The 13,890-nt window shown below is 52.7% G+C and overlaps 2 protein-coding genes across 3 annotated transcripts in view; one reads left to right on the top strand and one right to left on the bottom strand.

The window, feature by feature from the left end:
- MPZL1 (myelin protein zero like 1) overlaps window positions 1-4,391 on the top strand; it is a 68,785-nt gene extending 64,394 nt beyond the window's left edge. For both annotated transcript variants that reach the window (XM_008264119.5, XM_089299626.1), the window contains one exon: window positions 2,010-4,391. In XM_008264119.5, the coding sequence (XP_008262341.3) occupies window positions 2,010-2,111 (102 nt within the window). In that variant the 3' untranslated portion in view covers window positions 2,112-4,391. The remainder of the gene's footprint in view (window positions 1-2,009) is intronic.
- A 2,904-nt stretch (window positions 4,392-7,295) lies between these two features.
- The window catches only part of ADCY10 (adenylate cyclase 10), a 147,276-nt gene continuing 140,681 nt past the window's right edge, over window positions 7,296-13,890 (bottom strand). Inside the window, exon 24 of the mRNA XM_089336626.1 lies at window positions 7,296-7,743. Coding sequence (XP_089192752.1) covers window positions 7,726-7,743 — 18 coding nt within the window. The 3' untranslated portion in view covers window positions 7,296-7,725. The remainder of the gene's footprint in view (window positions 7,744-13,890) is intronic.

Below are 13,890 nucleotides of genomic sequence, written 5' to 3'. Positions count from 1 at the left end.
GGATCTCACTTGCGGAGATCTTTCATTTAGGTTTTTTTTTTCCCCCCAAGAATGTCTTGGCTTTCCATGCCTGAAATACTCTCATGGGCATTTCAGCCAGATCCGCATGCCTTAAGGGCTGATTCTGAGGCCAGAGTGCTGTTTAGGACATCTGCCATTCTATGGGTCTGCTATGTATCTCGCTTCCCATGTTGGATTGTTCTCTCCCTTTTTTATTCTATCAGCTAGTATTTGCAGACACTATTCTTGTTTATGTGATCCCTTTGGTTCTTAGTCCTATTATTATGATCAATTGTGAACAGAAATTGATCACTTGGACTAGTGAGATGGCATTGGTACATGCCACCTTGATGGGATTGAATTGGAATCCCCTGGTATGTTTCCAACTCTACCGTTTGAGGAGCAAACTGTTGAAATCTTTACTTAATGTATGCTAAACTGATCTTCTGTATATAAAGAGAATCGAAAATGAATCATGATGTGAATGGAAGGGGAGAGGGAGTGGGAAAGGGGAGGGTTGCGGGTGGGAGGGACGTTATGGGAGGGAAGCCATTGTAACCCATAAGCTGTACTTTGGAAATTTATATTCATTAAATAAAAGTTAAAAAAAAATTTTAAAGATTTATTTATTTGAGACTGGTGCCGCGGCTCACTAGGCTAATCCTCCACCTTGCGGCACCGGCACACCGGGTTCTAGTCCCGGTCGGGGTGCCGGATTCTGTCCCAGTTGCCCCTCTTCCAGACCATCTCTCTGCTGTGGCCAGGGAGTGCAGTGGAGGATGGCCCAAGTGCTTGGGCCCTGCACCCCATGGGAGAGACCAGGATAAGTACCTGGCTCCTGCCATCGGATCAGTGCGGTGCACCGGCCGCAACGGCCATTGGAGGGTGAACCAACAGCAAAAGGAAGAAAGACCTTTCTCTCTGTCTCTCTCTCTCACTGTCCACTCTGCCTGTCAAAAATAAATAAATAAATAAATAATTATTTATTCGAAATTCAGAGCTAGAGAGAGAGAGATCCTCCATTCACTGGTTCACTCCCCAGATGGCCACAACAGCCAGCGCTGGGCCAGGCAGAAGCCAGAAGCCCAGGAGTTTCATCAGGGTCTCCCATGTGAGTTACAGGGGCCCAGACAGTTGGGTCATCCTCCTCTGCTTTTCCCAGGTGTATTAGCAGGAAGCTGGATCGGAAGTGGAGCAGCTGGGATACAAATTGTCACCCACGTGGGATGCTAGCATTGCAAGTAGTGGCTTTAACGTGCTGCACCACAGTGCCAGGCCCCTGAAATATTTATATCAAGTGACCAGTCCAAATTTGTTAGGTCTTAGGGTCGCACCAAGTTTGTTCATTTCTTTCATGACTGTCCTGCAGTTCATATGTCTCAGCTTGGTAGAAGTTACCCTCTGACCCCAGGTGCAGGGGGATGGGCGATGTGGCACTGCAGGTGAAGCCACCATTTGACTTGCCCACATCCCATGTCAGAGTGCTGGTTTGAGTCCCAGCTACTCCACTTCTGCTCCAGCTCCCTGCTAACATGCCTGGGAAGCAGTGAATGAGGGGCCCAGGACTTGAGTTTCTGTTACCCATGTGGGAGACCCGGATGGAGTTCCTAGCTCCTGGCTCCAGGCTAGCTAGCCCTGGCCATTGTGGGTGTTTGGACAGTGAACCAGTGGATAGAGGGTCTGTCTCTTATCCCTCTCTCACTCTACCTCTCAAATGAATACATAATGAATAGTCCTAAAGAAGGAATATTATATTGTTAAGGAAATTTGCAGATATTCGCAAAAGCAGAGAGAAAAATGTAACAGATTACCATGTAGCAGTGTTGACAACTACCCACAAATGCCCAGGCCCATGTTAGAGTCAGTCCTGGACAAACCACGCCTGAGAAGCCTCCTTGCGAACATTCAGGGGAGGGAAGCCTATGCAACCACTGAAATCATTGCCTCTGCCCCTACACCTAAAGGAACCCCGGCCTCTCCAAGCCTCTCACTCCTCTTCTCTCTTCCAGGGCCCAGTCATTTATGCGCAGCTAGACCATTCTGGCGGACGGCACAGTGACAAGATCAACAAGTCAGAGTCTGTGGTGTACGCAGACATCCGGAAAAACTAAGAGAAATTCCTGAACGGATCCTGAGCAAGAAACAAGCCTGGACTGGACTCTGGTGCAGAGAAGGCAGCCCATAATCACGTGTGGCCTTGGGGACCCAGGCAAGGACAAGCACCTGTGTGCTCACAGAGGGAGGACGAGACGTGTATAAAGGATATGTATAAATACGCTATTTAATCTCCCCGATGTGAGGAGCCCGAGTCGCCGGTGTCGCGGAAGACGATGAGTGTGAATCTCTGTACATATCAATTGTCTTGCTATTGTGCTCCCCCCCCCCCCCCGGGGTCATTTACCATTGGGAGATCTCAGAACCATGCCTAACCCCGTCACTTAGTTAGGATTTGCCTTAGTGGAGACAGTAGCAGATGTTGTAGTGTTTCCAGTAGACACGGCCTTTTCTTCTGAAGGGCTTCAGCAGTCTTAGCGTTGATCAGAGGTGGAGCATGGAGGTGCGACCCTGGAAGCTGACCCGCGGTGGCCTGAACCCTGCGCAGCCCTGGTGTTCGGCTGTCGCTTTTAGAAAACATCCACTCTGTATTGCCACTTGTGGACAGTTTGAAAAGGTTTTTATTGATGTTTTTCTCTCTTCAAAATGCGAAGCGACTTTTCAGCCTCACGTGCTGTGTAGACTTGACTTTAACGTCACACCCTTCACACAGATCAGTGAGTGGATTCCTTCTTAGCCTGGGGAGCAGGGGGTGAATGCCCTTCCAGGGACCTGGGGCTCAAGGCCACAGCCGAAAGCGCAGGCTTTGCTGGAGGCGTGCTGTCCGCTCTGCAGGGGACAGGCGTCATTTATGGTCACTGCCGAGGCCCTTCCTGCTCTCCTTGTGGGTGGGCGGCGGTGGGGCTGGACTGCCCCCTCTGGTACCCCAGCGCTCTCTCGGGGTCCCCTTCTCTGCTTCCAGCACGGGGCAGCCACACTGGTGGCTTTGTGACAGCTCCCTGGTGCCCCAGCGACCTGGGAAGTTCAAGTAGGCTGAGACTGCTGCTTCGGGAATCTCTTCTCTCTTCCGGTTGTGTTGTGTTGCTTTCCTCCTCTGCCCCCTTCCCCCCATGACGCGCAGCTGATAGGCGATGGAGAGAGGTGCAATTGGGAATCTGACTCATTTTCCACCCACCCCACCCCTTTTAAATCTGTGTTTTTGTATTTTACTGAGAATGGAATGCACGGTGAAGATCCAACAACGGTTATTTATATTGTCGTCCCCCTGTCTTCTGGACTGTTTTGTTTGAAAAGAATCGCCCTTTCCCTCTAACATTGTCCGATGCGTCTGGGAAGCGCCTGGTCTGGACACGGAACAGTGTGGGCGGGCGGTGGGGAGCGGCGGGGAGCACTTTTCCCCAGGTTTGAGGCCCCTGCCATCCTTCTGGGGGCGCGGGACGGCCGAGTCCCTGAGAATGCATAAAGGGAGCCCCCCTGGATCGCCACTGACCCGGGAGCGAGAGCCGCCGAGGGCTCTGTGCAGGAGGCTGCAGGGGCCGGGTCCCCGAGGCGCCCGCCGGGGCTGCACCACCCGGCCCACCTTGGCGCGGGCAGGTCACGGGACTGGGACCTCACCCACCCATCGCGGGGCCGGCCATTCCCGCCCAGGGGTCATCGTTCTGCCCGGCCCTGGGCCCCCAGAGCTTCCCCTGCGTCTGTTCTCAACCCTCCAGGAGCCTGCGCGGGGTGCGGGGTGGGGTGGGGGTGTGGGAGGGGGGATTGTCCCCACTCTTCACACTGATGATGCCCCGCCGCGGGCGTCTGGAGGCTGAGGGTGCAATTCCGGGTGCAATACTTGCAGACAGCTGTGCTTGTACGGAGAAAGGGGCCGTTCTCTTGTCTTCTTCCTGAGCCTTCCTTCCCCAGAGCTGGAGCCCAGAGCTTCTCCCTGGGGGGCAGGAGGCCCCGCCTGCGCGCACCTCACTTGCTGACCTCACAGCCCAACCGCACACCTTGTGCTCGGGTATTCTGGCCGTCCCGCCCCCTGAGGCCAGGGAGGCACCTGCTTTTGTACCCCTCCCTGGGGCTGGCCCGAAGGCTGGGCAGACATCCCTGAGAGTCCCTAAGCTCCCCACACCGTCTCCTCTGCAGTCTTTGACCCCTGCTCCGGGTCCTGTCCAAATGCAGACCTGCAGGGTCCAGGTTGTTACTGGGGGAGTGAGATCCACATCCCAGACTCTCTCTGGTTCTTCCATGGAAATATAGCAAAAAGCCACCAAGCCCATTGTGATTCGATTTTTTTTCTCTTTCAGCTGTACTTTTGTGAATATTTTAATACATTTTTTCCAATTTCTGAATCGTGTTGTGTGGTTATTTTGAATTAAATGGAATAAAGATAAATGCCTTCTCATTCACACCATCCCAGCCCCCTCAGTCTCTGGTCTTCTTAGGGGACATGCATGAACCTGCCTGAGGGCCTTTGCACCTGTCTGCCTGGTCCCCAACCCCACCCCCTGGCCAGAAACACAGCTTCTACCCACATGTGTGTAGTCTGCAGTCTCATTTGGAGTCTACTCAAATGACACAGTCTCAGAGCTTCCCCAGTACGTAAAAAAATCCAGCTCTCCCTCCCTGGTGGCGCCCCACTAACAGAGCTGAAGGGGCTGGTGACTGTGTCTGATGAGGCCCTTCCTGCCAGTGGGGACCTGGAGTCCCAAGGCAGTACAGGTGACACAGGTGTCCTTGCTTTGTAAAGCCACAGTCCCAGTGGTTTCGGGGCCCATCCCGATGGCCTCACTTGACCTTCAATACCTCCCTAAGACCTCCCACTGTTGGAGTAAGTCCACCCACGTTCAACCTCAGGATAGGGTCACACGTCCCGTGAGCAGACCATAGCAGTTCTGTCTCCTTTTCTCCCTCTGTGCAGCTCTGTGTTTTCTTGTGTTTCCCCCACTAGAACCTAAGCCCCAAGAGGCCAGGGCTTCGTTGTCTCATCCACTGCTCTGCCCCTGGGGCCTGGGTTCAGACCTGTGGTTACTCAATAAATGCTGACTGGATGGGTGTGTTTGTCCACCCAGTCCACTGTGCTGAGAGCTGTGCTGAGCATGAGGAAGCCACAAGGTAGAGCTGCTTCCTGGACACGCGCTGTGCCCGGGCACTTGGTGTCTCTTACACTGAATGGCACTGTGAGTTCACCCTAGTGCTAACCTCGAGCCCACTTCTAAACAGTGTCAGGGGCCGGCGTTGTGGCATAGTGGGTTTAACTCTGCCTGCAACGCCAGCATCCCATATGGGCACCGGTTTGAGTCCTGTCTGCTCCTCTTCCAATCCAGCTCACTGCTTATGCGCCTGGAAAAGCAGTGGAAGATGGCCCCCTGAACCCATGTGGGAGACCCAGAGGAAGCTGTCTCTCCTCCTCTCTCTCTAACTCCTTCATCTAAATCTTAGAAAAAAAAAAAGTGTTAGGCTTAGATTACATAGTTTGCCCAGGGTCCCTTGGCTTGTAAGATACAAAGAAGTAGGGTTGGAGCTGTTTGAGGCAGAGGAAAGAACCTAACTCCTTCCTTACTCCGATGAAAGCTGTGTGCCTGAGACACAGTTCTCTAAGAGCTGGGGGTAGGGGAGGGGCAGCTAACTGGTAGGGGAAGCAGTGTAGGTGCCTGGGGCTCTTAACCTCATTTGAAAGACAAGGTGGGGGCTGGCACGTGGCTGTGGCATAGAGGGTAAGGCTACCACCTGTGGTGCCAGCATCCCACATGGGTGCCAGTTCCAGTCCCAGCTGCTCCACTTCCATTCCAGCTCTGCTATGGCCTGGGAAAGCAGTAGAAGATGGCCCACGTCCTTGGGCCCCTGCACCCACATGGGAGATCCAGAAAAAGCTCCTGGCTCCTGGCTTCAAACTGGCCCAGCTCTGGCCATTGCAGCCATTTGGGGAGTGAACCAGCGGATGGAAGACTTCTCTGCCTCCGCCTCTCTCTCTCTCTCTCTCTCTCTCTCTCTCTTTAAGATTTATTGATTTATTTGAAAGTCAGAGTTACACAGAGAGGAGAGGCAGAGAGAGGTCTTCCATCCACTGGTTCACTCCCCAGTTGGCCACAATGACCAGAGCTGCACCGATCAGAAGCCAGGAGCCAGGAGCTTCCTCCAGGTCCCCTTATGCGGGTGCAGGGGCCCAAGGGCTTGGGCCATCTTCTACTGCTTTCCCAGGCCATAGCAGAGAGCTGGATTGGGAGTGGAGCAGCTGGGACTCGAACCAGTGCTCACGTGGAATGCCAGGACTGCAGGCACAAGCCCCGCCTCTGCTTTTCTAATGCTGCCTTTCAGATAATAGATAAATGTTAAAAAGAAAAAAAAAAAGGCACTGGCGATGTGTTAGAGTTGTGTCACAATGTTTTACTAATAAAGCTTTGAAATTTCACAGTGCTTTGTGAATGTTACAAATGACCACAGGCTCCCAATGGGCCCTGGCTTACACAGCTTCATGTTTTCCTAAGCAGAGGAGTGGCAGCTGGCGGGAACGCCGCAGGGAGTGAGTCTCAGGTGTGACCAGCACCCATGATGTGTGATAAATAAAAGAACGGGTACTTCCCGCAGCTGCAGGGCTGCAGTGGGTTTTCGTGGCCCTTGTTAGACCTGCCACGCTTCAGTGCTGGATGGCTTCTGCCTGCTGGGGCTCTCCATATACACTATTTTGTTTCCATTTCTTTGAAAGTTTGCAGACAGATCTGTTCACTGGTTCACTCCCCCTCAAATGCCCACAACATCCTGGGCTCCTGGTCAGACTGAAGCCAGGAGCCCAAAAACTCAGTCTAGGTCTTCCGTATGGGTGGCAGGAATCCAACTACTTGAGCTGTCACCAGCTGCCTCCAGGGTACACAGCAGGAAGCTGGAATCAGGAGCAGAGCTAGGACCCGGAACCCAGGCACTCGGATGTGGGCTGCAGCGTCGGAACTGCTCTGCCAGTTGTCCACCCATCCTCGCTGTTTCTGCGGAAACTTCAGATACTCTGTCTTACTGCTTCTCTTCTGGCCCCGCTGCGAGATTGGGTTTGGAGCCAAGTGCTGACTCCTCCCACTACGGGGCCCACCTGCGGAGGAAGCCTTCACACCACCCATCCCCTAGATATTTTTATTATGAAAAATTTCCAACTACTGATTTTAAAATCAGTAGTCATCTTCAGTGACTATTGTGGTCCAACCCTTTTTTTCTTCTATTCTAAATTATTTTAAGACAAATCCCCAAATCACATCGGCTCTCCCCTATTGTTCTTCATTGTGCATCTTTTTATTTTTTATTTTTTTAAAAGATTTATTTATTTGAGAGGTGGAGTTATAGACAGTGAGGAGCGGAGTTATAGACAGCCGGAGCGGAGCTGAGCCGATCCGAGGCCAGGAGCCAGGAGCTTCTTCCGGGTCTCTCGTGCAGATGCAGGGATCCAAGCACTTGGGCCATCCTCCACTGCTTTCCCAGGCCACAGCAGAGAGCTGGATCGGAAAAGGAGCAGCTGAGACTAGAAGCGGCGTCCATATGGGTTGCTGGCATCACAGGCGGAGGATTAACCTACTGCACCAGATGCCTGCCCCAGTTGTGCGTCCTTGGTTTTGTCTGTTAACTCAGTTTGCATTCAAATTTCCCCGTCACAGACACGGCATTCTGCAAATGATTTCTTCAAGTCAGAATCCAAATATGCTTCTAGGAAAGACCCTGTGCCTGTTTTAAACCAAAAATAGGGGCAAGCTTTGGATGCAGCCGTTAAACCAGACGTGGGACACCCGCAGCCCGCATCAGAGAACCTGGGTTCGAGTCCTGGCCATGCTTCCGATTCTAGCTTTCTGCTAATGCACACCCTGGGAGGGAGTTTCTGCCATCCACGTGGGAGACCTGGGTTGAGTTGTGGGTCCCTGGGCCAGCGCTAGCTGCTGCAGGCATTTGGGGGAGTGGGCCAGTGGGTCGAAGAGCTCTCTACCTTTCAAATAAAATAACCTTTTGAAAAGTTAAAATCCAGGATGGAATCGTGGTGCTGGGCAGTGTCTGGCCCTCAGCATTGTGCCAGGGAATTTCCATGTAGGTATATAAAGAGCGAGGCCATCTGTTAACACAGGGCTCTCTTATAGGCACGCCATAATACTGAAACGCTTGCCAACTTCTGCACATTTAGAAGTTTCCAACATTATTATTGTCTGTTACAAGTAATGCTGTAATTGTCCTATAAAGTTAATAAAAGGTGGGGGAGGGGTGGGTGGTGGGGTGGAGGGTTAGTGTTTGGCTTGGGAGGCCCACATCCCATATGTGAGTGCCCGGTTTGAGTTCTGGCTCCACTCCTGACTCCAGCTTCCTGCTGATGAACAACAGCCTGGGAGGCAGCTGTGATGGCCCAAGTACTCGGGGCCCTGCCACCCATGTGGGTGACCTGGATGGAGGCCCAGCCCTGGCCATTGCAGTTGTTTGGGGAGTGGGCTAGCTGATAGGAAGAAGGGACGTGTTGTTCGCTCTCTCTCAAATAAATAAATATTTGGAAAAAAACAATTCAGCAGATTGATCATTTGATTAAATAAAATTGCAAAATAAAATTGTTTCTTTTAAAAAAAAAAACCCACAAAGCCCAGTGTGAGTAATTTGCAGCCTCAGCAAAGCAGCCCAGGATGGGGTCACACACATCCTCTCAGCCCTTGGAAACAGGATCTAATTACAGGGTCTAATTAATAGTGGCGGTCCCCTTCCCCCTCACATCCTTCCTGAAGCCATGGAGAGCCAAGAGCCAGGCAGCAGAGCCGCTGCTCTGAAGTCTGAGGGTTGATTTGTTCAGAACACAGCTGGGTGTGCAAGGCTGGGGTGGGGGGGTTGGTCCTAGGGTCTGCGGGAGGCCTGGCTGTGTTTGCAAGGAAGGAACCGGGGTCTTTCAACCTCACAGGCGTCCCGCGAGCTGCCCAGCTGCAGAGGGAGGCCAGCTCCGTTTCCTCCTGCAAACAGGAGGTGAGGCCATTGTCCCTGGCGCCGGCTTTTGGATCCGCGTGTCCAGCCGTCGCTGGGCTCTGGGGCCCGGTGGAGCTGGCCTGGAGGGCGGCAGGATGTGAGGAAGGGCTGGCCTTTGCCTTTGAAGTCATTGGCCTGCCTGTGGGAGGAGGGAGCCTGGCGGTCTGTTGCTGGGTGGCGGGGCGTGGAGTCCTCTCGGCGATCCGCAGCTGAACGGAGGCAAAAGTGCAGCTTGCTTGGGGTCTGAGGTTTCTCCTCTGAGAAGGACTCCAAGGGGACTGAATTTAGTTGTGTTTTTTTTTAATAATTTTTTTTATTTGACAGGTAGAGTTATAGACAGTGAGAGAGACAGAGAGAAATGCCTTCGCTCTGTTGGTTCACCCCCAAAATGGTCTCTAGGGCTGGCGCGATGCGCCGATCTGAAGCCAGGAGCCAGGTGCTTCTCCTGGTCTCCCGTGCGGGTGCAGGGCCCAAGGACCTGGGCCATCCTCCACTGCACTCCCGGGCCACAGCAGAGAGCTGGACTGGAAGAGGAGCAACCAGGACTAGAACTCGGCGCCCACATGGGATGCTGGCGCCGCAAGGCGGAGGATTAACCAAGTGAGCCACGGCGCCGGCCCGGGACTGAATTTTGAATCCAGACCACATTTTTGTTTCTTTCTCTGCCTTTAAATGATCTTTTATTATTATTATTATTATTATTATTATTACAAACTTTCTTGTAACTAAACAACACAAGCATACTTTTTTAACAATTTTTTTTTTTTTAATTTCAGAGGTAGAGTTACAGAGAGAGCGAGAGAGAGGATACATCTGCTGGTTCACTCCCCAAATAGCCCAATGCCAGAGCAGGGCCGATCTGAAGCCAGGAGCCAGGCACTTCTTCTGGGTCTCCCACGAGGGTGCAGGGGCCCAAGCACTTCGGCCATCAACTACTGCTGTCCCAGGCCATAGCAGAGAGCTGGATGGGAAGAGGAGCAGCCGGGACTAGAACCGGAGCCCATATGGGATGCTGGCGACACAGGCAGAAATTAACCTACTTTGCCACAGCGCCGGCCCCAGAAGCAAACATTTTACATTGATTTCGTGCCAAGTCCTCTGAGGCCTCACCTTCACTCTTGCTGGCCCAGCCAGGCCCCCAGGTGTTTGGCTATAAGGCTGGTGGGAGAACCCTCTGCCTCTGGGTCACACGTCCCTTGAGGCTGCTGCGTGACCCCTGCAGAAGTGCCTGGGGGGCTCTTGGTGTTCCTGAGAAAAAGGCCGGGTCTTGTACCTGTGGGCCTTGGCTGTGGGACACTGATCTGCTACAGGGAACATCCTCTGAAAAACTCTTGTGGCAGGATCTTGGTTCCCAGATTGCAAAGCGTGTGTGGAATACGCAGCCACTGGCGCCCTGCAAGCTCAGGGTCCTTCAGCCAGGGAAGCTGACCCGAGCTCATGGGCTTAAACGGAGCAACACTGCCCCGTCTGCCATTAGCAAAGGGAATGCACAGTGGACGCTGCTACCGTGGGTCCCTGTGACACAGCGCCCCGGGCGCCAGGACACCCCAGGCTCTTGCCGAGCAGGTTGAGCTAATCACTAAATGTGGACTAATTGAGCTTGAGCAAGAGACAAAGAAACCCAAGGGAGAGAAATGAAATAAGAGCCAGTACTTGGCCAAAACCACTGGCTTCCTTCCACATCCTCTCAAAATGTACCAGCAGAGAGAAGTTGCAGATTCTGGTTCCTGGTTTGTCGATTTAAATTCGTTTTGAGCCTTTAGATGGTGACTCGTCCGCAGCTCCCCTCCCTGCCTCTTCCTCTCTCCCAGCAGATGTGCGAGGAACTCATTGCAAAATGCAACCCCTTCCCGTGAGGGAGGCAGGAGGGAGGATAGAGAGCAGTCAGTAGCTTAGCCAGATATCTAATCCGTTATTAAGCGCTACCTCTGCACCCTGGGATCGATTGCACCAGTTGGATAACGACATATGGATAAGAGGTTTAGCCTATCTAACCTGAGACTTTTCTTCTATACATTGATAATTTCCTTCCAATGCAAACTGATACCATTGTCTCCTGTAGAAGTGTCAACCCTCGGGGGTTTTGTGTTGGCATTTTTTTTTTTTTTTAGGTTAATGCAGATCCTACAGACCTCCACTGTCCCAGATGGTACCGCTGGCCGCATGTGGCTGTTTAAATTAATTAGAATCAAACTGGATTTAAAATTCAGAGCCACAGTCACACAAACCGTGTCTCAGGTATTCCGTAGCTGCACGTCGATGGCTACCATACTGATCTGTGTAGATACAAACCATTCCCTTCAGCACAGAAAGTGAGAGCGAATCCCTCTCATGGCAGGGCAGGGCCCAGTCTCTTGTCTGTCTCCCTTAGCCCAGGGTGTTCTTGCCTCTATCAAAAGGAGTTCACTGCATTTACGGAGTTGGACAGTGGGCCCTACAAGGCTCTACTCATCAGACTCAAGAAGTCATTTGCTTCTCCAACAGATAAAACCTGGCTGGCCAGTATTGTCCGGAGGGCTGTGTTTAGGGAAATGCTAGGTTGCGGGCAGAAGGTACCTACCACTTGTATGGAACCCCTGGACCAACTGAAGCCCACCTAGCCATCAGAAATTCCCTAAAGAGAACAGCATTACTGACCAACCCAATGAACACCACTGACCAACCAGGGGTTTGTGCACGAGCCAGAGAAGCACCAATTTCAGTCTGTAAGAACCTTCACCCCTAACTCCAGAAATTAAGCAATAGCTGTCCAGCTTCTTGCTCTGCACTTTGAAATAAACACCTGCTTTTTTCCACTGCCCCAGTGTCAGGGAGTGGCTTTCCGTGCATGGGCTGAGTGGTCCAGGTTTGGGGGTTCTCTAGCAACACCTCCAACTAGTTTGGGGGAGGTGAGTGTTTGGCAACAAAAGTTCCAAAGTATACTAGTGTATACTCTGCAAGAGTTGGCAGCCTTTTAACCAGCTGTGTGGGGGATGGGCACTGTGGTGCAGTGTGGGGAGCAACTGAGACTAGACTAAATTACTGGAACTAGGACTAATTCTATGCATCTGATCTCCCACAATATGGCGCTGGGGAGGAGCAAACAACTTCCACACAGCCGCCTCGCCAATTTGACTGATAAGCTGCAGGAGCTGATCCTGCTCCTGATTGGAGGAGAGCAGCGTGCTCGGCATGTGGGCAGCAGAGCATGGATTGGTGGAAGAGGACTATAAAGGAGGAGAGAGACAACATGCACCAGGAACATGTGAGGGAACATCTGAGGAACCCCTGAGAGCCGGCCGGCGGTGTGCCGCTCCTCCGCGGAAGCGGGGAAAGTGGCAGGGGTGCCACCCCTCCGCGGAGGCGGGGGGCTGGCAGCTAACCCAGGACGGCATCGTTCCTCCACGAATGAGGGAACAGCAGCTAACCCGGGAAGGGCCGGGCAAAAAAGAACAGCGCAGAGTCCAGTGTCGTTCCTCCGCGAGAGGGGGAGCAACAGTGCAGCAGGAAGGCTGCCACAGCTGATCCAGCTTCCTGATGATGCTCCCGGGAGGAAGCAGAGGGTGGCCCAAGTGCTTGGGTCCCTGCCACCCGCATGGATGACCTGGATGGAATTCCAGGTTCTTGGTTTCAGCGTAGTACTGTCATGCTGATGTAGGCATTTGGAGGGGATCTCTCTCTATCTTTATCTCTCCCTTTTCTTTGTCACTCTGCCTTCCAAATAAATAAATCTTTTTTATTATTTTAAAGATTTACTTATTTATTTGAAAGTCAGAGTTACATAATGAGAGCAGAGGCAGAGACAGAGAGGTCTTCCATCTGCTGGTTCACTCCCCAGATGGCTGTAACAGCCGGAGCTGTGCTGATCTGAAGCCAGGAGCCAGGAGCTTCCTCCAGGCCCCCAATGCGTGTCCAGGGGCCCATCTTCTACTGCTTTCCCAGGCCATAGCAGAGAGCTGGATTGGAAGTGGAGCAGCCAGGCCTCAAACCAGTGCCCATATGGGATGCCGGCACTGCAGGTGGCGGCCTCACCCACTACACCTTAGTGCCGGCCCCATAAATAAATCTTTAAAAAAAATTAGCTGTGCCAGGTTACATTTGTGTGTGCATACACACACAATTCCCCTACATTCTTTCTTCGCTTGGTCTGGAGTTTTGAGGTGTGCTGCTCCATGGTGGCTGCCACTTTCTGGTCGCGAGCACACACAGCCTCATTCCCACACACAACACTTGCTGCCTACGTGACCCATGCTGTACAAAGTGCTGTGATGCAACTGGGAACAAGACAGAGCCTGCTAAAGCTGTCGAATGCTTGACCTCACACCAAGTTCTGTGGGACCAAAAAGGAGCAAGATAGACTCGCTGCTCTCGATAAGCTTAGACCGTGGCTGTCCTGTGAGAGCTGGGGAATGACAAGGACCGACTGGTGAGCCCAGCCTGCGGCCACCAGGGAGCTGGTGCTCTGGGGCTGGGGCATCTGCGAGCGGATTGGGAGAGACCCGGAAGACTGGGAGAGCAAAGGCCTGTCCAGTTGGAAGGATCAGTCCCAAGGGTCCAGGGTGGGAGACAGTGAGGCCAGCATGACTGCTGCGTTGGGTTGGACTTGGAGGGGAAACAGGCCTTCTAAGCCTCAGAAAGGAGACACTGGGGTGTTGTCCTGAAGGTGAATCAGATGGAAGCAGAGGAGAGACAACTGGGGACCTGCATTCAGCAAGCTTGCCCTGCCTATCGGTGAGAATCTGAAACCAGATGGAAATTTGCAATCAGCAGACCGATTAACGAAGCGGCCATTGCAGAGTTCAAGGCTGGAGGAACTCATTTCAGCAACAGTGGGATCAAGATGACAGGAGGATGTGAGAAATACTGAGGAAGATGTCTCGCGCATTGGCAGAATACAGCCAGAGG

This window comes from Oryctolagus cuniculus, chromosome 7, assembly GCF_051225735.1.
Source record: "Oryctolagus cuniculus isolate XC-2025 breed Fujian yellow rabbit chromosome 7, ASM5122573v1, whole genome shotgun sequence".
Lineage (NCBI taxonomy): Eukaryota > Metazoa > Chordata > Mammalia > Lagomorpha > Leporidae > Oryctolagus > Oryctolagus cuniculus.
The sequence above is the reverse complement of the archived record's forward strand: the minus strand, read 5'-3'. Positions and strand labels throughout refer to the sequence as shown.